General features: G+C 41.8%; 2 protein-coding genes across 4 annotated transcripts in view; both read right to left on the bottom strand.

Moving 5' to 3' along the window:
• ZNF227 (zinc finger protein 227) overlaps nucleotides 1–23,453 on the bottom strand; it is a 42,781-nt gene extending 19,328 nt beyond the window's left edge. The window contains exons 1-4 of one of the 3 annotated variants that reach the window (XM_029241342.1): nucleotides 22,642–23,453; nucleotides 22,506–22,556; nucleotides 20,166–20,211; nucleotides 18,386–18,512 (exon numbers count right to left, since the gene is read on the bottom strand). In XM_029241342.1, coding sequence (XP_029097175.1) covers nucleotides 18,386–18,512; nucleotides 20,166–20,180 — 142 coding nt within the window. In that variant the 5' untranslated portion in view covers nucleotides 20,181–20,211; nucleotides 22,506–22,556; nucleotides 22,642–23,453. The remainder of the gene's footprint in view (nucleotides 1–18,385; nucleotides 18,513–20,165; nucleotides 20,212–22,505; nucleotides 22,557–22,641) is intronic. The other 2 variants (XM_029241350.1, XM_029241332.1) reach the window with 2 other exon arrangements.
• Nucleotides 12,846–18,502, bottom strand: LOC114906959 (zinc finger protein 226-like). Its single transcript, XM_029241985.1, is given in 5 exon segments — nucleotides 12,846–14,530; nucleotides 14,532–14,560; nucleotides 14,881–15,062; nucleotides 17,671–17,743; nucleotides 18,386–18,502. Coding segments are annotated over 4 exon segments (1,941 nt in total). The 5' UTR covers nucleotides 18,386–18,502; the 3' UTR covers nucleotides 12,846–12,873.
• Nucleotides 23,454–23,459: the final 6 nt, after the last annotated feature.

Here is a 23,459-nt window from a genome sequence, read left to right as displayed (position 1 = left end):
AAACAGATCAGAAACCAAGATTTAGAAGACTGGACTGTTTCAAGTCAAACTTCAAAACAGAGAAACCAAATTCATAATTATTCCTCTCCAACTTTCAATGTTTCTATGTTCCTAAACTTTCTTACCTACATAACTACCATCCTCCTGGCTGCCAGGAATGAAAACCATGAAGTTAACAGTTGCTTTCCTTTGCTCTTCATATATAATCAATTTATGTTCATGCATTTTCAATTCTAGTGACTCCATGACTGGGATTTGTTTTTAGTTTAAATTATTCCATCTTCTCTTCCTCCCAAACTCCCCAAAAGTATTTTGTGTGAGAAGGGGAATGGACACAATTAGATAGGGAAAACTTTGACAAGGGTTGCAGACGACTGATGGGGTGGTGGGCAGGTTTCATTACACTATTTTCTCTGTTTTGTGTATGTTTGGGCCTTTCCTTAATAAAAATTTAGGAAGAAATACCATGAGTAGTACAGCTCCAATGCAAAATGCATTAAAAATGTTAACAGTGTTATCTCTAAACCTTGAGATTATGGGTAATTTCGTTTCTCTCCTTTTTACAGTTCTGTATTTCCTAATCTCTCTATAGTGGACATACATTCCTTTTATAATGAGGATATAAATTACAAAGCCCCAAACCACTTCCAAACCTGACAGAAAAAAAGACTTCTTTAAACCATTCACATGACTATTTCTGATGATTTTTTTTTTAAAAAAGTACAAAAGTACAGCATAGAGATTAAAAACCCAGATTTGAGACTTCAACTTCTCGGGTTCAAATGGTAGTTCGGCCTCTTACTAGCTATTAAGTCTTGGGCAAATAAGATAAACTCACAAGAGTAAATTTTTTTAAAAAAAGAATTTTTCCTTGTCCAAAGGGTCTGTTTTTCCTGTCCTTTTTCTTAGAGCAACTCCATAAAAAACCCAGGGCTTTTGGATCCTTTCTTTAACTTTTCCATATGCATGAAAATCTTGTTAGAGGCTAAGGAAGCCTCTTACCAAGTTTACAACCCAGAAGCGTTTTTCAAAGTCCTGGGGTTTTTCCCTTTACAATGTAAACATCTTAGAAAATAACCCAGCGTCCCAGTCGCTGTGGGAGTGTAACAAAGGTGCCTTTCAGTGAGTTGTAAATCTGCTAGCAGGGGAGATCAGATATATTTTATTATTCCTTCAGAGAAAGTCAATTAACAAAACATTCCCAAGTAAATTTAAGATGAATTTATCAAAGAATTTGCAGTAAATGGGGGCAGTCACTTCCTCTTATAGGAAAATAAGATACCATTAATCTTGAGAATGTATGTACCAAGTCGTCAAAAATAGACTAGCACGTAATTGCTTGACTGTATAAATAGCGTTAAATTTCTTCCTCTGTAATCTATTTCCACAGATTATCTACAACACTGTACTCTGGAAATGCTTATTCAGTAATAAGATTGCTTTCTTTTCGACACTGTGTAGAGAGGACTTTGTGTGTTAGGCGGGTGCTTTATTTCCCCCAAACAATATCTCCGTTTCCTTATCTGTTAAAAAAAAGAAAAAAAGCCTAATAGCTTTACCTACCTCATAGGGCTATTGCGGTCATTTAATGAAGTTAATTTGTATAAAATGATAAGGGACTTACCAATGATTAATGACACTAGTGATGAGGATGAGGCCAAGACAGATTAAGTAACTCGCACAATGTTATACCGCTAGGAAGTGGCAGAGCTGACTGGTAGGAGAGGGAAGCCAGTTGGAGTGACGGGAGACCTTCAAACCAGGCGACGAGCGACTTGGGCTGCCCCCAACACACGGGAGGCTCAATGGTGGGGAACACAAACTTCCTCCAATCCCATACTCTGTAGCCGGCAGCAGCTTCTCTTACTCTCCCCGAGGACGAGGGCCAGGGCCTCGCTGGCTCCCCGCCCAGGCTTGGAGAGCCCAGGCTTGGAGGGGCCCCGGGGATTGTAGACCCATTTACCTGAGGGGAAGGTGGGCAGAAGCCCACCCCTCCTACAGCGAAAGCGCCGCCTTCCCACTAGAGGGAGCCCGTTGACCACTTCCCAGAATTCCCTAGCCCTGCCATCCAGAAGCGGAAGTGCTCTGGGCTGCACGGACCTCAGACTACACCCCCCAGAATGCCCGAAAGAAACTGCGGCCACGGTCCCGCCCTCTAAAGACGAAGTACTTCCTAGTACCCTGAGCTTCTAGGCACTGAGTTGAGCTGTTGTAGAGGGTTCCTGAAACACTCAGGCTAGAGGAATTTTAAGAGCTATTTTTTGTTGTTTTTGTTGTTATAAAATTGCTTTAATTCAGTTCTCTCCGTATTACAAGCCGGCAGCGGCCTGCCATGCTCCTTACAATACTGAGCCTGTAATTGCTGTTATCAAAATACACATCTGTGTCACCATTAAAAAAACCGCAATTGCTGCCCCTCACGCCTTACAACAAGAAATGCCAGCGCGGAGTTTGGCAAAGTTGTCCAATTTGGCGCTGCTACTGTTTTTCTTGGTGGCTCCTACCCATTCTGTTATTGAAAGCTAAGCATCACTTTAGCCATGGTCAAGGGGCTTGAGAGGAGGTCAGGGTAGGGAGAAGAGGAGTCCGTAGTAAAACCTTAAAGAGCTGCCTATAGGAATAAGGATAAAAGGGTAATGTGTCGCCTTTGGGGGAGACTGAAACCAAACTCCAAATTACCTCAATTACTTGAAATTGGATTAGAGTGAAGCTTTTTTGTTAGTATCTTCAAGCATCTAAAGGAAACAAATGAAAACTCTCTAGGGGAGAGAGCATCATCATAGGCTTCAAATTATTTCTGTAATTTAAAAACATATTAATATTGGACAAAGTAGTCCTTGAAGAAAAAAGCATTATAAGATATACAAAGAAACAATAAGTTTCAAATTATCATGAATAACAGCTTCACATAATGTAAAAGCAAACTTGAAAAAGCAAAATTGACAGAACCACAAGGAGAAAAGCAAAATTCTCAGTTAGAATGGGAGTTTTCAATACATATTTAGGAAGAAATGTGGAACTTTAAAAGCATATACTAAAACAGAAGAGAAGCTGAATCTGAAAATTAAAACATCCCCCTCGGGAATTTAATAAACAAATGACAAAAAATACAGTAAGTATATGGACGGAAATGAGATTCATGCAATAGAAAACAAAATAAGTGGATTTTTTTAAAAAAAGGGCCAAAAGAACATTCTGTGACTAAAACAATAAAATTGACAAAGTCCAGTAACAGTGATCAAGAAAAAAAAAAAGACAGAAATGGCATTATTACCAATTTCAGAAGTTAAAAAGGGAACATCACTAAAGATTTTGACAGAACATTTTGAGGAATATTATAATGATAAATTTGAAAATATATGTGAAATGGTTATAAATTCCTAGAATGATCACATTTAAAACTAAAATAAAATTACACATAATACCTAGTGATAAAATGTTGAAATTTTTACCTCCAAGAATGAAAATCAGGAGCATTCCCTGGCAGTCCAGTGGTTAGGACTCTGTGCTTCCTCTGCAGCGGGCCCGGGTTTGATCCCTGGTTGGGGAACTAAGATCCTGTAAGCCACAGCCTACTGATGGTAATGCTCTTAGCTACAAATGCCTGAGGCACTCATCTGGGCTCCGAATTACTCACACAGAGCCCCACAGACATTTCCCCCACTGGGGCCAGTGTTGTGGCTGGGCCAGCCTTTATGGTTCTTATTATTATCACAAGACACACTTCAGCAAAAAACCATTAGGGAAACCATTGGGCTTCCCTGGTGGCGCAGTGGTGAAGAATCCGCCTGCCAATGCAGGGGACACGGGTTTGAACCCTGGTCCAGGAAGATCCCACGTGCCCCGGAGCAACTAAGCCCGTGCGCCACAACTACTGAGCCTGTGAGCCACAACTACTGAAGCCCATATGCCTAGAGCCTGTGCTCCACAACAAGAGAAGCCACCGCGATGAGAAGCCTGCGCACTGCAACAAAGAGTAGCCCCGCTCGCCGCAGCTAGAGGAAGCCCATGCACAGCAACAAAGACCCAATGCAGCCAAAAATAAAATAAATAAAATAAATAAATTTAAAAAAACATTAGAGAACTTTGAAAAACAAGATCTATTACTCACAGATACTCTCTACTTTCTACCTTGCTGTGTGGCCTTTGGGCATGCAGAAGTCACTGATCTTATACCATGTTCCCGTTAAAAGTTCCACTTCGGTAGCTGGATATGCCTGGATTCTCAGAATTCCTACTTGGTAGAGAGAGCTCGACCCTGGGGCCCTGCCTTTATTAGGCTTCAGGGGTGGGGTGTGTGGGGTTTCACGCAGGTTCACTCATTATCGTGAAACATAAGAGTGAGAATTAAGGTGTGGGAGAGTGGAGGCAGGCTCTCTCAAGTGGTCAGGTATCTAGATTGCCAGGGGCTTCTGAAATGGGAACTTCATGGGTGTGGGTGGCCTAGTGGTTATCCACTAGTGGTTATCCTTATCTGGCTGCTTTGCTAGCAGCTGTGTTATACAGCAGCAATATGTTTATACAAAATGGATGTCTTTTCATAAATCGTAGTAATATTCTCTTAGGTCAGTCCCCCAAGGCAATAGAAATAAAAGAAAAAAATAAACAAATGGGACCTAATCAACCTTATAAGCTTTTGCACAGAAGAGGAAACCATAAACAAAGTGAAAAGACAACCTACAGACTGGGAGAAAATATCTGCAAATAATGCAACTGAAAAGGGCTTAATTTCAAAAATATACCAACAGCTCATACAACTCAATAACAAAAAAAAAGAAAAAGAAAAAAAAATCCAAAACAACCCAATCAAAGCATAGGCAGAAGACCTAAATAGACACTTCTCCAAAGAAGACATACAGATGGCCAATAGGCCCATGAAAAGATGCTCAACATCACTAATTATTAGAGAAATGCAAATCAAAACTACAATGAGGTATCACCTCACACCGGTCAGAATGGCCATCATCAAAAAGTCTACAAATAATAAATGTTGGAGAGGGTGTGGAGGAAAAGGGCAACTCTCCTACACTGTTGGTGGGAATGTACATTGGTGCAGCCACTGTGTAAAACAGTATGGAGGTCCCTTAAAAAACCTAAAAATAGAGTTACCATACAATCCAGCAATCCCACTCCTGGGCATATATCAGAGAAAACTCTAATTCAAAAAGATACATGCACCCCATCGTTCACAGCACTATTTACAGTAGCCAAGACATGGAAGCAATCTAAATGTCCATCGGCAGATGAATGGATAAAAAAAGACGTGATAGGGCTTCCCTGGTGGCGCAGTGGTTGAGAGTCTGCCTGCCGATGCAGGCGACACGGGTTTGTGTCCCGGTCTGGGAAGATCCCACATGCCGCAGAGCGGCTGGGCCCGTGAGCCATGGCCGCTGAGCCTGCGCATCCGGAGCCTGTGCTCCGCAACGGGAGAGGCCACAACAGTAAGAGGCCTGTGTACCGCAAAAAATAAAAGAAGATGTGATATATATATATATATATATATATATATATATACATACACACACACACACACATATACACAATGGAATACTACTCACGTAAAAAAGAACGAAATAATGCCATTTGCAGCAACATGGATGGACATACAGATTATCATATTAAGTGGAGTAAGTCAAAAAGAGAAAGACAAATATCACAAGATATCACTTATATGTGGTCTCTAAAAAAATGATATAAATGAACCTATTTACAAAACAGAAACAGACTCACAGACACAGAGAACAAACTTACAGTTACCAAAGGGGAAAGGGGGGGAGGGATAAATTAAGAGTTTGGGATTAACAAACTACCATATATAAAAGAAATAAACAAGGTCCTACTTTATAGCACAGGGAACTATATTTACCTTGTAATAAACTATAACGGAAAAGAATATGAAAAAGGATATATATATATATATATATATGTATAACTGAATAACCTTGCTGTACACCAGAAACTAACACTGTACATCAACTATACTTCAATTAAAAAACAGAAAAAAACAGATGTCTTTTTAAATGGATGTCTTGGCAATCAAAAGCTTAATGTCAGGCATTTACACTACAGGGTTCAATACCAGTCAGGGTTCACTTAGGAAAGCCATGTCACTATGATTTTAGAGATAAGGGAATTTTTAAATAGGAATTAGACCATACACAAATGTGGAAGGAGAAATCAGAGCTTGTCGGAATTCTGAGAATGCAGGCATATCTAAGCGGAAGCATGGTACGAGATCGGTGAATTCTGTGAACACAAGCCCAACTGCCACAATTCGTTTTTTGTAAAATGACTTCCCAGGTCACAAGCAATGATGGATGGAATACAATGACAGAGAATAAAGCATTCTGTAAGGTCCACAGATGGTACTTTTATCAGAAGCGCTGGAAGAGGAAAGGCAGTTCCATATCTACAGCAACTGGTTTTTCCACTGAAAAGAAAGTGCTGTCCCTTCCATGATGGAAGCGGACTCATGTAATCAAATTCCCAGCAGGGTTGGGGAGTCTCCTTGGGAGAACAGCACCCAAATCTTCCTCCTCATTCAGGTGATCACACAGAACTCCTCATGAGGTCACAGGCATGGGCTGTGAGATGGGAGTCGCTGTAGAAGGAACTGGAGCTCTGGGAATTTGAGCCACTTGCTTGTGCAACTCACTTGTGACTCTGAGCCCAGTCTCATACGTATCACTTCCACTAGATGATGAAGTGCTGCTGGTATGCCCGGATTTATGACTTCACTGCATAACTTTCTGACTCATGGCCATGTATTTAGTTTTCACTAGGGGCCAATAAAGCCAGAAGCTGCTTTCACAGAAGGAGTAATGTCACATGCAGAGGATGACATAGCTCTGCTCCCCAAATCCTAAATATTTGTGTTGTGATCTCCATGCAGCATCCCTACCTGTCACAGACACTGCCTACATTACCAGGTACATGCAACACAGACATTATCAGGGATCATAAAATTATTTTCGTAAAGACCCATGTAGCAAATGGTTTAGGCTTTGCAGACCAATCTCGGTCACAACTACTCAACTCGCCATTTTAGCACGAAAGCACCCGTAGGCAATATATAAGAGTGGTCATGGTTGTTCCAATAAAATCTTATTTACAGAAACAAGTGGCAGCCAGATTTGACCCATGGATTGTAGTTTGCCAATCCTAGAACTACACTGTGAAACAAGATTGGACAGTGATGTAGCCCGGAGCTGGGTCAATAAAAATGTATTGATAGCCCTACCAGATGAAACTGAACTTTAATGGATGATATTTGCTAATAGGTATAGAGAAAAAAAAGCACATGTCAGTCCAGTAGCTGCATATGAGGTGCCAGCAGATGTGTTCTCTAGCAATAAAGCCACATCTGGAGCTGCAAATGGCATTAACTCCTAGTTAAGTTTACAATAAGCCCATGTCATTCTTCAAGATTCACCTGTCTTCTGCACAGGTCACATGAGTGAACTGGATGGGAATATGATGGAAATCATGACCCCTGCGGCTTTCAGGATACTGCTAGTGGCCCTAATCTCTTCAGTCCTTCCAGTAATATAATACTGCTTTTGGCGGTCAGTTTTGGTATGTACAAGACAGATATCACGTTCACTTGCCCTTTCTTATCAAAATTGCCCTTGTACCATGAGCTAGAGAACCAAGGTGAGGATTCTGCCAGCTGGTTATTCCAATTGCAACTCTGCATTCTGGAACTTGGTAAATAACCAGAGGATGAGCGCAGGGATCCATTTAGACCAGCTCATGTGGATGGACCCAAGCAAAAACATCCCTTAATTATTTGTCACCTATAAGTCCCTGTACTAACCAGTAAACCACAATGCCATTTTGGGGTCCAGGAGTTAATGTCAGCTCTAGTGTCTAGTGCTTCCTTCATGTTCTGGTGATTTCCACTTACCTAATGCACAACCTCCATAAAATGTGGCTGGAAGTCATGTTGAAGAAGTCTAGGGATGATTTATGGTATCGGTAGTATACCAGGGTATATCCTCCCTCAAGGGGACCCGGCCTGCCCTTCATTCAAGATGCTCTGGAAATGGGAACTGACTCATGTTATGGAATTGGCTGAGGGACCACAACTCTCATGTTGATTCAGGTCAGACATGTTCATCAGACCTAGAGCTTTTCTCCTGATTCAAATCAAGTAGGGTATTAGTGGACTTCCCATTTATTTCAGCCCTAGAGATAGCACATGAGCAAATGTAAAAAAATCTCTGTGTACCAAACCATTCTAATGATCCCTTTCATTTTGCTGTTCATTGTGAAAAACACGCTCACTTTATCTCTGCCAATGAAGTGTTTCCACTTGACCAATGATGCCCCACAATCCCATTAGCCTCACTGAATTTAGGGAGCCCATTATGACGACATAATTTCCCTCTCTCATTCCTGGCCTGCAGAGAAGAGTAGCTACAGAGCATTCCAAGACTGCTAACGCTCCCCTCACCAATACGTTTCTTAAACCTCTGGCAAAGGAAGTGTCCTCTGAGCCCTCCCAGGGCACATAGGGGGCTTGGGTGAGCAGATCTTATGTGATAAATCCACTCCAGCGGTCTGGCATTCCTATGCCTTTATAAACCTTCTACAGCGGTGGTTCTCAGCTGGGGACACTTTTGGTCCCCCCTCCCAGGAAACATGTGGCAGTGTCTTGAGACTTTTTTAAGGAGCTGTGTTATGAATGAGCCCCACGTGGCTGGTGCACACGGAGGTATCAAGGCACTTTTTTTTTTTGCGGTACGCGGGCCTCTCACTGTTGTGGCCTCTCCCGCTGCGGAGCACATGCTCCGGACGCGCAGGCTCAGCGGCCATGGCTCACGGGCCCAGCCGCTCCGCGGCATGTGGGATCCTCCCGGACCGGGGCACGAACCCGTGTCCCCTGCATCGGCAGGCGGACTCTCAACCACTGCGCCACCAGGGAAGCCCTCAAGGCACTTTTTATTGTTACAGCTAGGGTGGCAGGGAAGAATATGTGCCACTGGCCCATCTTACATTGCACAGGACAGCTCCCAACAACAAACAGCTATCCAGTTCAAAATGTCAGTCATGCCAACGTCAAGAAATTTTGCTACAACATACTTAGAAAGTTCTGGCATTTTGACTTCAGCATACGCTAACTTTGGGTACAGGTTTCAGTCATTTGATCAAACTGTTGAAGGCATTCCCAGGTACCCAAACTAACACGCTGAGTCTGGAATGGGTGTTGAATGCACTCGTATCAACAAATCCAGCCTAATCCAATATTACATTACTTCCACCTGCTTCAATACCTACAAAATTCACAATCACACATTATTTCTGAGGTTTCTATTGATATAAATTATAAAATTCCTTATTTTAGCAGATACAGTGTCTCCTCATGGTCATACTTTATAGCCGGTGGGTACCCACCCCTTCCCTGCTCCCTTCCCCATTTCAAGGACTCTAGTCTGATTACTAGGTCTAGAAATACGAGAGGTAGTGGAGGCAAGTCTTGAGGATCTACAGTCCCCTGCAAGGAAACTATCTCAGAGTAGAGGCAGACTTTCTTCTAATAGCACAGGAGGCTCAACTAAGAGGTCACAGGTCAGAGGTCATAGGCCTCAGCTTTGTTGGAAGCTGCCCATATATTTCCACCTCAAATTTCCAGGATTCTACTCCTTCCCACTGATGCCCTATGACATTAAGAGAATCTACAAGGTTGTGAATCGATGTGTTGTCATTCAGCCACTGACTGAATTTGACTTTGGATCCCCTTTTAAAAAAAAAAAAGGAAGGAAAGAAAGAAATGCTGATTATAACAAGTCCCCCAAAGTGTTGCTATGTAGCCAAGCTCAAAGCTAAGACAGAAAATCCCCAGCGGTAAAAACAGATTTCGAGCTCAAGCTATCAAGTGGGAGTTGAAACTGAAGGCCCTACAAAGGCCAATGGAACTGGATACAAAGCTAAAGGTTTAGTCTTTAGCACAGATGGGAGTCAAGGTTAGAGGAAGCTATGCACTGGGAGTGACTAGTGTACTCAACACTCAGAACGGAAGAGCAGCTCTTTCATTGAATGTGAAGAAAGAAACAGGTAGTCCCTAGTTGCTACCACTGTCTTTGAACCAAACTAAAGAACAAGGCCAACCAGAAGGGCAGATATGAGAATCAAGAAGGAAACCTCTCTGGAATCCTCACTGAACCAAGTCTAAGTTCTGCTCTACTTGTGGTCTTTCACTTACAGAGACAAACCTTTTGGGCTTACCACAGGGATCGACAGACTTTTTCTCTGAAGGGCCAGAAAGTAAATATTTTAGGTTTTGTGGGCCACAGTGCTCGTCACAACCACTAAACACTGTCAGCACAATGGGAAACATTCAAAGATGGTAAATAAATGGATGGGCCAATAAAGAGCTTTTATGTTCCAATAAAGCTTTAAAGGCAATGAGCCAGATTGGGCTCACAGGAGGTAGTTTTCCAACCCTTGACTTAACTCACTAAACTACAAATTACCTTGAGAGTTGGTGGGCTACCCTGATATCTACCAAACAAAACAAAACAAAACAAAACATGAAAGGCCTAGGATTTCTGACATCTAATGCAATGCAATTTGCGGTAGCATGGACTTTACATACACATGTGAAGGTGTGGTCTAGGAAGCCAATCTTGGAAGCCTGCCTCTCACATTAGATACATCTTTTGCTGAGTAAAGCCCTTTAACCAAGTAAGTGTTAAACATCAGTGAAATGACTAAGAAGTAGGAAATGGTATGCAAACCTCCTCCTTAGCAACTTGTTCCCATCATTCTCGGTTTCTTCCCTATGCACATTTTTCCTTAGGGAATCGTTGATAAATTTTACTCTAAAACTTGCCTATTTCCACTCTCTATCTTCAGGATTTGCCCAATCACTGTTACTTTGTAAACAATTTTAAAAAATTTGGTGGAGGGTAAATTCCGTTTTTCCCACAGCTAACGGTTTTCTGTGTCATAGTGTCTGGAATGACCCAACTACTTCCCCAGTCAGACCAAGCACTTGAAAGGACAAGCTGGTACCCCAGGCTCTCCATCCATTCACCCAGTAAGGAAGTCTGACGGGGAGAACTAGGATGTGTAAATTTCTACTGTTGGAATTAAAACAATATTCTGGGCTGCATGGATTTATGCTAAACTTCAAATGCATTAATTATACAGTTACACTGACTAATATTCTGTATCTTTGAATAACCATATAAATTTTTTCTTTTTATAACTGATTTCTAGAAGTCTATTCCTTAATTTTGTTCATATATATATACCTCATGATGATAGGATTTTTTACTGAGGGATTAATATGTTCTTAGTAATTTTTAATATATTTTACATTATTTTACTACCTATGTTACTATAAAAATAACAGTATTTTATTGGAAAATTGATGCTCAATGAAAAACTTAAAATATGGAAGTTAAATGTGGAAAAAATCCCTGAAAATCTTGCCACTGTTTACATAAGGGTGAATATTCCTTTACAGATGATAGGATGCATTAACACACACACATACGTGTTTGATTAAGGTATGTGATGTACCTAAAATACATTAAACTGTTACATGCTTCTGTCATTAAGTTTATGCCATCATTTTAACAGATCTGTTATTACATAAGTATCTTAAAATATAAAGAAATTCCTATTGAATATTTCACTTTTACAAAATTTAGTAACATTGACGTGCTACTCATCTTTTCTATTTGAATTTCCTAATTATAAGGTCCTATTCTATGATTTCTATATCAAAGGGATACACGTTCTATATTTTGATATGTACTCACCAACTTCACTTTGAAAATCAATTTTTCAATCCACCGCTAGGAAAAAGTGTGCACGTCAGTCACTGAATAAATGTTTGATGAAATTACCAAATTTCAACAAATAATTTTTATCTCAGGCCAGAGAGAAGGAGTAAGGAGATACAGAACTTGACAAAAGTAATCTACTTCAAACAGCCTCTTTTCTCTACTTAAGAAGTCTTGATGAAAGTAATGCTAAAACCCTTGGGAGACAATCACATCAAAACCTAGATGGAAATGTGGTGAATAAGAAACCAACGGTCATTTCATTTACTAAGAAATGTTTGTCCTCTGTCACTGTCATTAGTAACTCTTTCTGACACTTAAACCTCTGCCTTGACATTCTTGATAAAAGGGTCGACAGTATGTTTTCTGTATTGCAAGATGAACAATCCATTTTCAGTAAATCTATACTGTCACAAAAGATAACTGAATTTGTACTGTAAAAAATTAACAGAATATAAGACAAAGTCCAAGATAAGATCCAACTAGAAGCGAGGCTGGGGAGAGACAAATGGAGCTAATTATAACAGGATGATGCCACATTCATATTACAAATTGCAATACTGAGTGGTTTTCTAACACTTCAACTTTTTGTCTCCCTGAATTACTTTTAAGGCCACATTTAGGTTAACTGCTCTGAATACAAATTTTTATGAAATTTTGGAGGGGATTGCAACATAATTTTCAAAAAGTTTTTCCTCATTAATTGGACAAATATCGAGCACCTACGAAGTAGCTGACAATGTTCAGACTGTAGATTCAGAACAAACGTCTCTGCATTCGTGGAGTTTATGTTGTAATGGGCATAAATTTTGGCATGTCCATCATATTTTTTTTGTACAAGGCCTGCTAAAACTCATACTAAGGCTTCTCTCCTAATATTTAATAGAGGTCAAAGTTCAAACTTACTACACCATTTACCAGGGTTCTCTGCTGTGTGGCCTCCTGACTACTGGGACATGTTGAGCTATGGTTGAAACACTGACTTTAATGAAACAAATGATTTGTTTTTCTTTTGAACTTGATGACTGGAAGAATTCACATGACACCTGGGTTGTTTTTTGTTTTTGTTTTTTTTTAATCATTTTATGGAAATTTTTTCGTGTGTGGGCTCTCTGATGGTCTTACCACTCCTATCACTTTTATAGGATTTATCAGCAGCATGGATTCTGTGATGAATTGTTAGATTGGAGCGCCAACTGAAGCTTTTACCACACGTCTCACACTGGTAAGGTTTCTCCCCTGTGTGAACTCGCCTGTGATACTGAAGCTGTGAAGACCGACTAAAGACTTTACCACACACATCACATCTGTACGGCTTCTCTCCAGTGTGGACACTCTGATGAAGCTGAAGACTTGAGGCCTGACTGAAGTGCTTCCCACACTCCCCACACTTATATGGTTTCTCTCCTGTGTGGACTCTCTGATGCATGTCGAGGTTCAGGCTCCACTTGAAACCCTTCCCACACTCCTCACATTTGTATGGCTTTTCTCCAGTATGGACTTTTTGATGGGCTTGAAGGTGTGAACTCCGACCAAAGCTCTTCCCACACTCTTCACATTTGAATGGTTTTTCTCCACTGTGGACTCTCTGATGGGCCAGAAGATTTGAGGCCTGCCTGAAGACTTTCCCACACTCCTCACAATTATACGGTTTCTCTCCGGTGTGGATTCTGCAATGAATTTTAAGATCTGCTCTACGACTGAATCCCTTCCCACACTCTTCACATTTGTATGGCTTCTCACCGGTATGGATCAGCTGGTGGATCTGAAGTCGTGAACTCTGATTGAAGCCCTGTCCACACTCCTCACACCTGTAAGGTTTCTCTACACTGTGGGCCTTCTGATGGATTTGAAGATATGAACTCTGACTGAAGCCCTTCCCACATACCTCACATTTATAGGGCTTCTCCCCTGTGTGGACAACCAGATGAACTTGGTAATGGGAGTTCCTCCTGAAGCTCTTCCCACACTCATTACATTTGTATGGTTTCTCTCCTGTATGGACTCTTTGATGTGCCTGAAGGTTTGAACTCAGAGTAAAGCCTTTACCACACACATTACATATATATGATTTCTCTCCAGTGTGGACTCCCTGATGGGCCTGAAGACTTGAAGGCCGACTAAAGCCTTTCCCGCATTCCTCACATTTGTAGGGTTTTTCTCCTGTGTGGACTCTCTGATGAATGTATAGATTTGAGCTACAAATGAAGCCCTTCCCACACTCCTCACATTTGTATGGTTTCTCTCCCGTATGGACTCTCTGATGGGACTGAAGGTGTGAATTCCGACTGAAGCTCTTATCACACGTGTCACATTTGAAAGGTTTCTCCCCAGTGTGGACTCTCTGATGGTCCTGAAGGTGAGAGGCCTGACTGAAGGCCCTCCCACACTCCTCACAATTGTAAGGTTTCTCTCCCGTGTGGACTTTACAATGAATAGTAAGTGCTGACCTACGACTGAAGCCTTTCCCACATTCCCCACATTTGAACGGTTTCTCTACAGTGTGGACTTTCTGAGGAGTCTGCAGCTGTGAGCTCTGACTGAACTCCTTGCCACACTCATCACACTCACTGTGTTTTCCTCCCACGTGAACTCTCTGATGAATATGAAGAACCGAGCTGTAACGGAAGCCTTTTCCACACTCACTGCACATATGAGACTTCTCTTTTGAGTGTAATTGCTGGTGAAGATCAAAGGTGGAGAGATCAATGAAGGTTTCTTTACATTCATTACACTGGTAAGGTTTTTGTCTTGTGTGAATCACAGTATTCTGATCCAGTGTTGAAACCCTCATGCTATCTTTTCTATAATCACTGTAGCCGTAAGATTTTTGATCCTTGTGTACTCCGTGAGCATCAAGGTGATGTGAAATCCAACTGATGGTGTCAACATCCTCTTTACACTGACACAGTTTATTTTTCATGGAAATTTGCTGGTGTCTATTCTGATAATTCTGTGACTCAGTCAATGAAGTTTTCCTCCAAGAATCTTGGGCTCTCAAAGTGGCAAACCTTGGATTTCCAGTATTACTGGGATCACCTGCTTTATCATTTAATATATGGTTCTCATCTTCAGAAATTTGAATAGAGAGTCCTGCCCCAATCTGGCAGGGGGAATCAACTTGTTTGTGGAACTGACAACTATTTATCATGGAGTCTTGGCATCTGGTTAAGTCATTTGCAATTTGTTGCCAGATTTGCCAGCAGGAAAGCTCTTCACGTGATCCTCTGTCTTGAACGGCCCTCAACTCACTTTGATTGTTTTCTTCTATAAGGACAGAGAATTCAGAGATGTGGACACGTGAAAGCTTTGTTCAAAGATTCAAGATTTTACACTTAAGACACAGTATGAGACTTTAATGAACCTCAGGATGGTTCAGCTTATCTTTCACATGACAAATGAAGTTCTCTGGTTTATATACTAACAGAAACCAAGAGATGGTCCATTAAACTCCTAAATACTTAGCATTAATGAAACCCATTTAAAACCAAATGACTACCATCTGACATACCATTTAAATCATCTTTCAAAAATTACATGTCATTCCTACCACAATACAGTATCAATAAAGACAAGCATTTTGCTGTGCTCACAGCTTTAACAGTGCCTGGCAGTTAGTCAGGGCTCAAGAAATGCATGCACAGGTGAACTCAGTTTGATTTCTAGGATTCTCTACAATTCTGAATCCCAGGTTAAGTTTGAACCAAGTCAGAGAAGCGAAAGAGCTTTTGCAAGTCAGGTATCAGATGCAGGAAAAGGACTGGAAAGTACAGTTTTGCTTAAGTTGAAAGGCTGCACCAGAGGTGGCAGTACACCAAGGGGGTTAGTGCTGAGGAAAATATGAAAGGTGCTAAAAATCGGGACTTCCCCGGTGGCACGGTGGTTAATAATCTGCCTGCCAGTGCAGGGGACACAGGTTTGAGCCCTGGTCCGGAAAGATCCCACATGCCACGGAGCAACTAAGCCCGTGAGCCACAACTACTGAGCCTGCACTCTAGAGCCCGTGAGCCACAACTACTGAGTCCGTGTGCCACAACTACTGAAGCCCACATGCCTAGAGCCTGTGCTCTGCAATAAGGAAGCCACTGCAATGAGAAGCCTGCGCACCACAACAAAGAGCTGCTCCCACTCGCCACAACTAGAGAAAAGCCCATGTGCAGCAACGAAGACCCAATGCAACCAAAAATAAATTAATTAATTTTTAAAAAAGGTTCTAAGAATCAGTGGGGGTAAAAAAAAGCATGAAGACCTATGCACTGGATCCTTCTGAGGCATTTGTGCTGCCTAATACGTTCCCACACTCCCCCTGCCAAGTAGGAGTCAAAATTTAGAGGCTAGGGAAGAATGCTGTCTCTTTAAAAACAGCATGGAAAATTTTTGGACACAGATACATTGGTCTTTAAGAAGAATGAGTTCCAAAGTGAAGAACGGGGTTTATGAGTGAGCTGGGAATAAATTCCATAGCTTGTGAGAAGTATTGAGAAGAAACAGACTAGAAACTATTAAAGAATGATCAAAGCACTCAAGGTGACATTATCTAAAATGCCTTCTACAAGATACATACAAATGCACACACACACACACACACACACACAAAATATTTGTAGAGCTAACAAAGATCGATTTCTTACTAGTGAGGTGGGCTTTGGAGGAAGCAAATGGGACGCATCGGGGCAAATCTTTTAAGGGAAAGGCTAACTCACCAGCTGGCTGTTTTCTGAGACCTGTTCTCCCCTGGTATAAAGGATAAGGAAATAGAATTTTCTTTCCTTCTATGCGAGAGCTACCTAAGAAGTAGACATAAGAATCCTCATTCAAAACAGTATTTCCTCCCCAAATGAATATGCTCTGCTACTAAGAGCTCAAGGAAAGTCACAGGGAAAGCATTTTACTCAGTTTGGTTATAATTACAGGTTCTATACATGTTTTTTGTGCAAGTTGATGAGGGCCAACTTGTACAGAAAGGCAAACACACACATACACACATCATGGGCACCTGAGAAGTTAGAATTAGGCTAGGAATTCATTTGAAGACAAAACAACATTTGGCAATATCCCTTATTCACTCGGATTTGTTCACCGCCTACTAGCTATTTTCATGGAAGGCTAATTTCTCTATCCATTAACTCATTCGTTTATTCAAGAAATATTTAAGAGTCCCTGTCATGTACCAAGACTATGCTAAGCACTGAGGCTAGTGAGCAATAAACATAACAGACCAAATTCCTCCTCCACTCCTGGATTACCCTCCAGTGGAAGAAAAAGAGGTGACAAACAGGTGAACAAAAATGTACATGAGTGAAACGCTTAGAGACAAAACAAAGCAGGGCAAAGAGAGTAAGAAAGAGAGGACTGTATTTTCCATAGGGTGGTCAGAGGACCGCCCTCTCATCATCTTTAAGGTGACTGACTGAAAGAAGTAAAGAGGCCTAAAAGATTACAGGTGAAAGAGTATTCCAGGCAGAGAGAAGGACAAAGGAAAACGCTCTGTGGCAGAAGCATCCTTTGCAGGTCTGGAAAAGACAGGGTAAGAGGGAGGAGAGGTGATGTATTCAGGGAGGTGGTGGGGAACGAACAGCAACCCACAGAAGACTCTAGAAGCCACTTTAAGTGGTTTTTATTCTAAGTAAAAGAAGCCACAAGAGAATTTTGAAACAAGAACATAACCTGACTTAAAGTTACAAAAGATCACTTTGCCACTTGAAGAACAAACTGTGGGAGGAGAAGGGTGGGAACAGGTGACCAGTACAAAGACTATGCAATAATCCTGGAAAGAGATTTCCAACTGGGACCAGGTGATGGACAGCACAGGGCTGGTGAGAAGCAAAACAGATAGCGAGCTAACCACAAGAACTCACGACTGCTTGGTTCTTACCTAAATTTCTATCTGCATTGCTGAATTCATCAACCAAAGCCTCTCTTCTCTTTCTATATGTTTTGTATCTCATCTGAAGAATGAGAACATGCAAAGTCACAAGTTAACATGAACGGGCTAGAGCTAAAGTTTACTAGAAATTTGAGTTCCAACTGCATATTCAAGATACTGAAAGCCGTGTTTTTCAAACTTTGTATCATGACCCATTGAAGAAACAGCATTTATTTCACAACCTAGATACACATGTAGAAGTATACATTACTACAATGAAGCTTGAATGACCTATTTCTAACCAATGTCTATTTTCATCAACTCTGTTCCCACTGGCTCTCACACCACTCATGCCATCGCCCACAGTTTTTGCTGCAATGTGTTGTACTCTTCCTAAGAAACTCTGATATTTTCTATACTATTTTATTTCATTAAAAAATCACACGTAGGGCTCAATAAATTGGCTTTATAATCCACTAATGGCAGGGAGGGAAATCTGAAAAAGAATACACAAGGTACAACAAGATACTGTCGATTTACAGTTCTTTTACAAAATAAATGAAAAGGACCTGAAACACACTGTTTAGAAAGACCAGAGACATCCTCTCGTGTCCCACAGGAATTGTAAAAGTCTGGTCCCCAAACTCAGGGAACCATCTCAAAAGGCCCAAAGCCTTGAAACACCAAGGTCACAAAGACACTCGCAGAGAAAGGCTGTCCTCACCCACTGAGACCAGGTTCCGGAAGTTTTCCACCATCACATCCTGGTACAGCTTCCTCTGGGCCGAGTCCAGCAGCCCCAGCTCCTCCTCTGTGAAGGCCACGGCCACGTCCTTGAAAGTCACCGCCTCCTACGACAAACAACACCACCTCAATCTTATACCCAGTGGCCAGTGGAAGAGGGGCAGCCCCGAGGAGAGGAGGAGGGTGGGAAGTTGCTCCGGCTCCTGTGCGGTGGGCAGACTCCCCAGCACCCGCTCCTTCCATCCTGCCAATGCCACACACTGACTTTCCTCAGACTCACCAGACGTGCGGCTATGAAACAGAAAGCTTTGTGTATTTACCTGGGGCTCTCAGACAACTCATAAGTAAACTCCCCAGAATTCTAACCACTGGATTCTGAACTAAAAAGCTTTCACTTTTTAATAATTATTGCCAAGCGCCCCAGAAACAGTTACCGATTTAATCCCGGCAGTATTTGATGGCACCTGCTTTCTCATTGAGGTGGGAACCAGCTGAGAAGGAGTGTTATACGTGGAAATTAACCAAAAGGCCATGCCAGGTCTCTGAATGAAAACTCTCTCTTTCCCCGTTTCTGTCTTTTGCTTGAATGCAATACTCTGACTCCAGACCCTTGGTTTTCTGGGTGAGTCTGAGTTGGTTCCTCCTTTTTTCACAACCCCTATTCTTTATATTTAAAACAAAGATGAAACCAAGCACCTCTTTATACAATTGTTCTGAGGTGTCTATGCAGTGACAAGTGCTTTAAGTACCACTGGACTTTTTAAACTAAGGTCATGTATTACTCTGATTAGAAAAAAAAATAAGATGGAAAAAGAAACAAACCAGTAAATAAAATACACAAAGGGTCTGACTCAAACATGAGGAAGACTGAATCTAACTCTGGTCATGAGAAAACTTCTAACAATACGTTATTTTTTCTGCGTGAAGCAGCAGTTTGATCCTGCTGTGCTGTGCCGTATTTGGATATTCTACCAAAAAACATCCAAGGCACCACATATAAAACACACCTCTTCAATTCTGAATACCTAAACCTAGTATGTTAAGGGCAAAGAGAGGCAATATTCTTCAGAACAGATATTTTGGTAAAAAGGTTAAATCAGGAACACTGTCACTGTAGTGTTCCTAAAACAGTAAAAGTCTTTAAACTAAATGTCTGTGAATAAAGAACAGTTTAAAAAATAGGTGTATAAGTTTGTGAGAACATGATAAAGCAATTAAAAGTGAATGTTAGCTAGTATTAAATGAAAAAAACAATTTAAAACTGTATCTATGTTATAAATACAAATACACAGCTATGAATACATATGATGAGGAGATTACAGAAATATAAAAGCAGCTAATTTGTAAGCAGGTAAGCAGTAAAGTGGAAGATGTCCTTCATTTCCCTTAATTTTTCTTTTACTTGTGAAATAAAAAAATGATGAAATAAAACAAAAATTAAAACCGAAACCAATTAAATGTAACAGGAATTTTTAAAAAAGCACACATGGCATACTCAGGTCCTCATATGCTTAGACTCTCCTTGAAAAAGAAAAACCCATATGGAACTATACCCAATATTTTGTAATAACCTATAAGAGAAAAGAATCTGAAAATATATGTATATATATGTATAACTGAATCACTTTGCTGTACACCTGAAATTAACACAACACTGTAAATCAACTATATTCCAATCAAAAAAAAAAAGAGGAAAACCTGTGTCCAATCTGAGTACAAAAATGGCGTTTTTAACAGCAAGAAAGGCAAGCTCTACTCACCTGGAATGTGCTCATTTTCTCTCTCCTTCTGGGGAAGTGCAGAGTCCTAGCAAGACAGACAGGGAAAGAAGAAAGAAGTCAATGGAAACTGGTTAAAAAAAAAAAAAAAGTCACTAACCCACGTGGTGCTCATTGTGAATTACCAAGGCTCCCAGTCCTCGGGGTGGCTAGAGCTGATTATGCTTGATGAGCAGAGCCCCACACGGATACCAGATGCCCCCGTGACCCCTCTCAGTGGCTGTGTGAGGAATGACCTGCCCATCCACACACAGTGGCCCCCTCACAGTGTGCCTGCAGCTTCCACAGTGGTCATTCTTATTCTGGGTATGGTGTAAACAGAGACCATGTAAGTAAGAGTAGGTTTTGGAGTCAATATGCATGGGCTGTGATCAGGCTACGCCATTCACTAGCAGTGTCATCCTGGGCAAGTTATTAACATCTCTTCGCCTCAGTTCTGTCATCTGCAGGTGGGGGAGAACAATGGCATCCACCTCGTGAGATCGTTGTAAGGTAGAAAGCTCTGAGAACACCATCGTCAGGGTTTCTTATTTCTTAGCAACTGCGGTGAAGCAGATGACATTTTAGTTAGAAATTATCCTTAGAGATGTGACTTCTACCAGCAGAACACTGTCAGACATGTGGAGGTCACAGCTGTTGCCCTGTTATGTGAGAGTCTTTAGACTTCTGAAAAGCTCTGCTTGTCTTCCTAAAGATTTTGTTACTGCAACAATAACATTTAAATTGACATGGACAACTTTTTACAAAAGGTATAAAAATACGTTGTTTCTTTTTAAACAGGAAGTACCGTTTTGACAATTATGCACAGAGGTAAAGAGAACTAATAAAAGCCAGGATTCTGCAACAACAATAAAAAATAGTTTGACAGTCCATACCTAATTCAAATTAAAAGAGACAGGAATCTGAATTGTAATTATATCATAATAAACATAGGAAAGTTTAAGAAAATAAATGGGAGCTTAAGAAATAAGTGGATAAGAAATAAGTGGATAAGACTCCACATTCCCAATGCAGGGGGCCGGGGTTCGATCTAGTACAAAAGATGGCAATGATTCCACTCCCCAAAGCCTGGGAAAGATATATATCTAACGACCTGCATTTTGACTCTACACTTGCTAGCTGTCTTCTGCTCAATTCAGGATTTTGAAAGGGGCCCTGACAGTTGACAATAACTAGTGGGGGAATAAAATCATTGGACTAAGTAGGGCTTTGGTGAATCCAGCTCAGTTTTATCTGTGACACCCAGCAGGGTCAATTTGCTCGGCCTCAGTTTCCAGAAAAGACCCTCTCTTGAGCTTCTCGAATTTTCACGTGCATGTGAATTACTGCGGGATCTTGTTGGAACGCAGCCTCCTGGGCCCCCTATGCAGAAATTATAAATCAGAAGGTCTTGAATGGGGCTCAAGGCTGGGCATTTCTATCCAAGTGATGCCAGTGCCGCTGGTTTGTGGACCACAATTTGAGTAGCACTGCAGTGTAACATCAGTCCCACACAAAACAGCCTCCACTACACAGAAACATACACAAAGAGTAACCAGACAAAAAGGCACTAAAACATTAACAACTGTTATCTTTACATCCTAAAGTTATAGATAATTAAAAATTTTCTTTATGTATTTATCCGTATTTTTCCATAATGGTTATGCTATTTCTATGATATACATATTATTTGAAATAAAATAAATGACCGAGTTGAGAAAACTATCTTAAAAACTCATAAAATAGGGCTTCCCTGGTGGCGCAGTGGTTGAGAGTCCGCCTGCTGATGCAGGGGACACGGGTTCGTGCCCCGGCCCAGGAAGATCCCACATGCCGCAGAGCGGCTAGGTCCAGTGAGCCATGGCCGCTGAGCCTGCGCATCTGGAGCCTGTGCTCCTCAACAGGAGAGGCCACAACAGTGAGAGGCCCGCGTACCGCAAAAAAAAACCTCATAAAATAGCCTAAATCTTGCTCTCAAGGTCCCAACCGACTTTCATGATATGATTCTAGCCAGTACCTTATGCTCAAAGAGAATATACCAAAGGGATTAGCAAACTCAGGTGCTGGACTCAAACTGCCTGGGTCCCAACCCCAGCTCTGCCTCCTACCATCTGGGTGAGGATGGGCCAACAGGGTTGTGTTCCCTGCCCCCATCTCCTCATCGTTAGAGAAAACAGCAGTACCAATTCACAGAGCCACTGCCTGATGGAAATGTGTTCATTTGCATAAAGCTTTTAGAATGGAAATTAGTGACCAAGGCTCAGTTATAATCGTTACCCATGTCCCATACGTTCTACAATTTATATGAATATCTTAAGTAGAAGAATGCCAAGTCCTACTCACGTAGGGCTCTGTTGCCTCTTCCTCCGTGCAGTGCTTTTTGAGAAGTCAGGGCTGGAGAAGGAAAGGAGACTGTGAAATACCAGGGCTGTGTTTCCATCCCCAATAATTCATACCGCAGCCCCTTCCGCCCCCGTACCAGCTAGATAGTGCTCTCCTCCCAAAACAGGCGAGGAGTCCAGGACAATTCAGCTTCCTGGGCTCACAGAATCCCGCTGCGAAATGGGTGCCTCCCTTATTAGAGTAGTATTAATAACAATAATGTATCAGGTAGTTGTAGACCTTTTACTTGTGCTATCTCGTTTTTTCTCACAACACTATATTAAGAAAGCATTCCTTTTTTCCCCCTTTTACCGAACAGCAACGGAGGCACAGAGGAATTAAGCAACTCACCCAATGTGACGTCGTATGAAGTGGTAGGGCTAGCTCATACGTGGGGGACGGGGTCAGGTTAAGGGTGAAGAAAACCGGGGAGACCCTCAAACCCCAGGAGGCACGACCTGAGCCCACCCCATCCCGAGTACGTTACCAAACGCAAAGAAGCTCCGCCCGGGGGACGTATATCACCACTCTAGGCCCTCAAACCTCCGCTTTTAGCCGCTCCTCCTCTTTCTCCACAAATGAAAGGTCTGGAAAGGTTGGCCCCAGGCGCATGTCGAGGAAGCTTGAATGGGTCGTGAAGAGCCGACATGAAACACCATAATCAGGCAAAAGATGGCTGCTACGTTGTCCTCCTGGGGCGGAAGTGCCTGCGACTAACCCGGAGCTCCTGGACCACATTTCCCAGAATTCCGCGGGGAAACGTTTACAGCGAGGCGTTACTGTAGCTGCAGTATATGGGACTACACGAGTTTACGAGCTCTGGACTACATGTCCCAGAATGCAAGGGTGGGTGCGGGTGTGTCTACCGGCACGAGCTCTGGACTACATGTCCCACAAAGGGGTGTGTGTGTGTGT

The sequence above is a fragment of the Monodon monoceros genome, unplaced genomic scaffold (assembly GCF_005190385.1).
Source record: "Monodon monoceros isolate NGI ecotype Baffin Bay Population unplaced genomic scaffold, NGI_Narwhal_1 Super_Scaffold_10, whole genome shotgun sequence".
Lineage (NCBI taxonomy): Eukaryota > Metazoa > Chordata > Mammalia > Artiodactyla > Monodontidae > Monodon > Monodon monoceros.
This window is presented reverse-complemented; position numbering and strand designations above follow the sequence as displayed.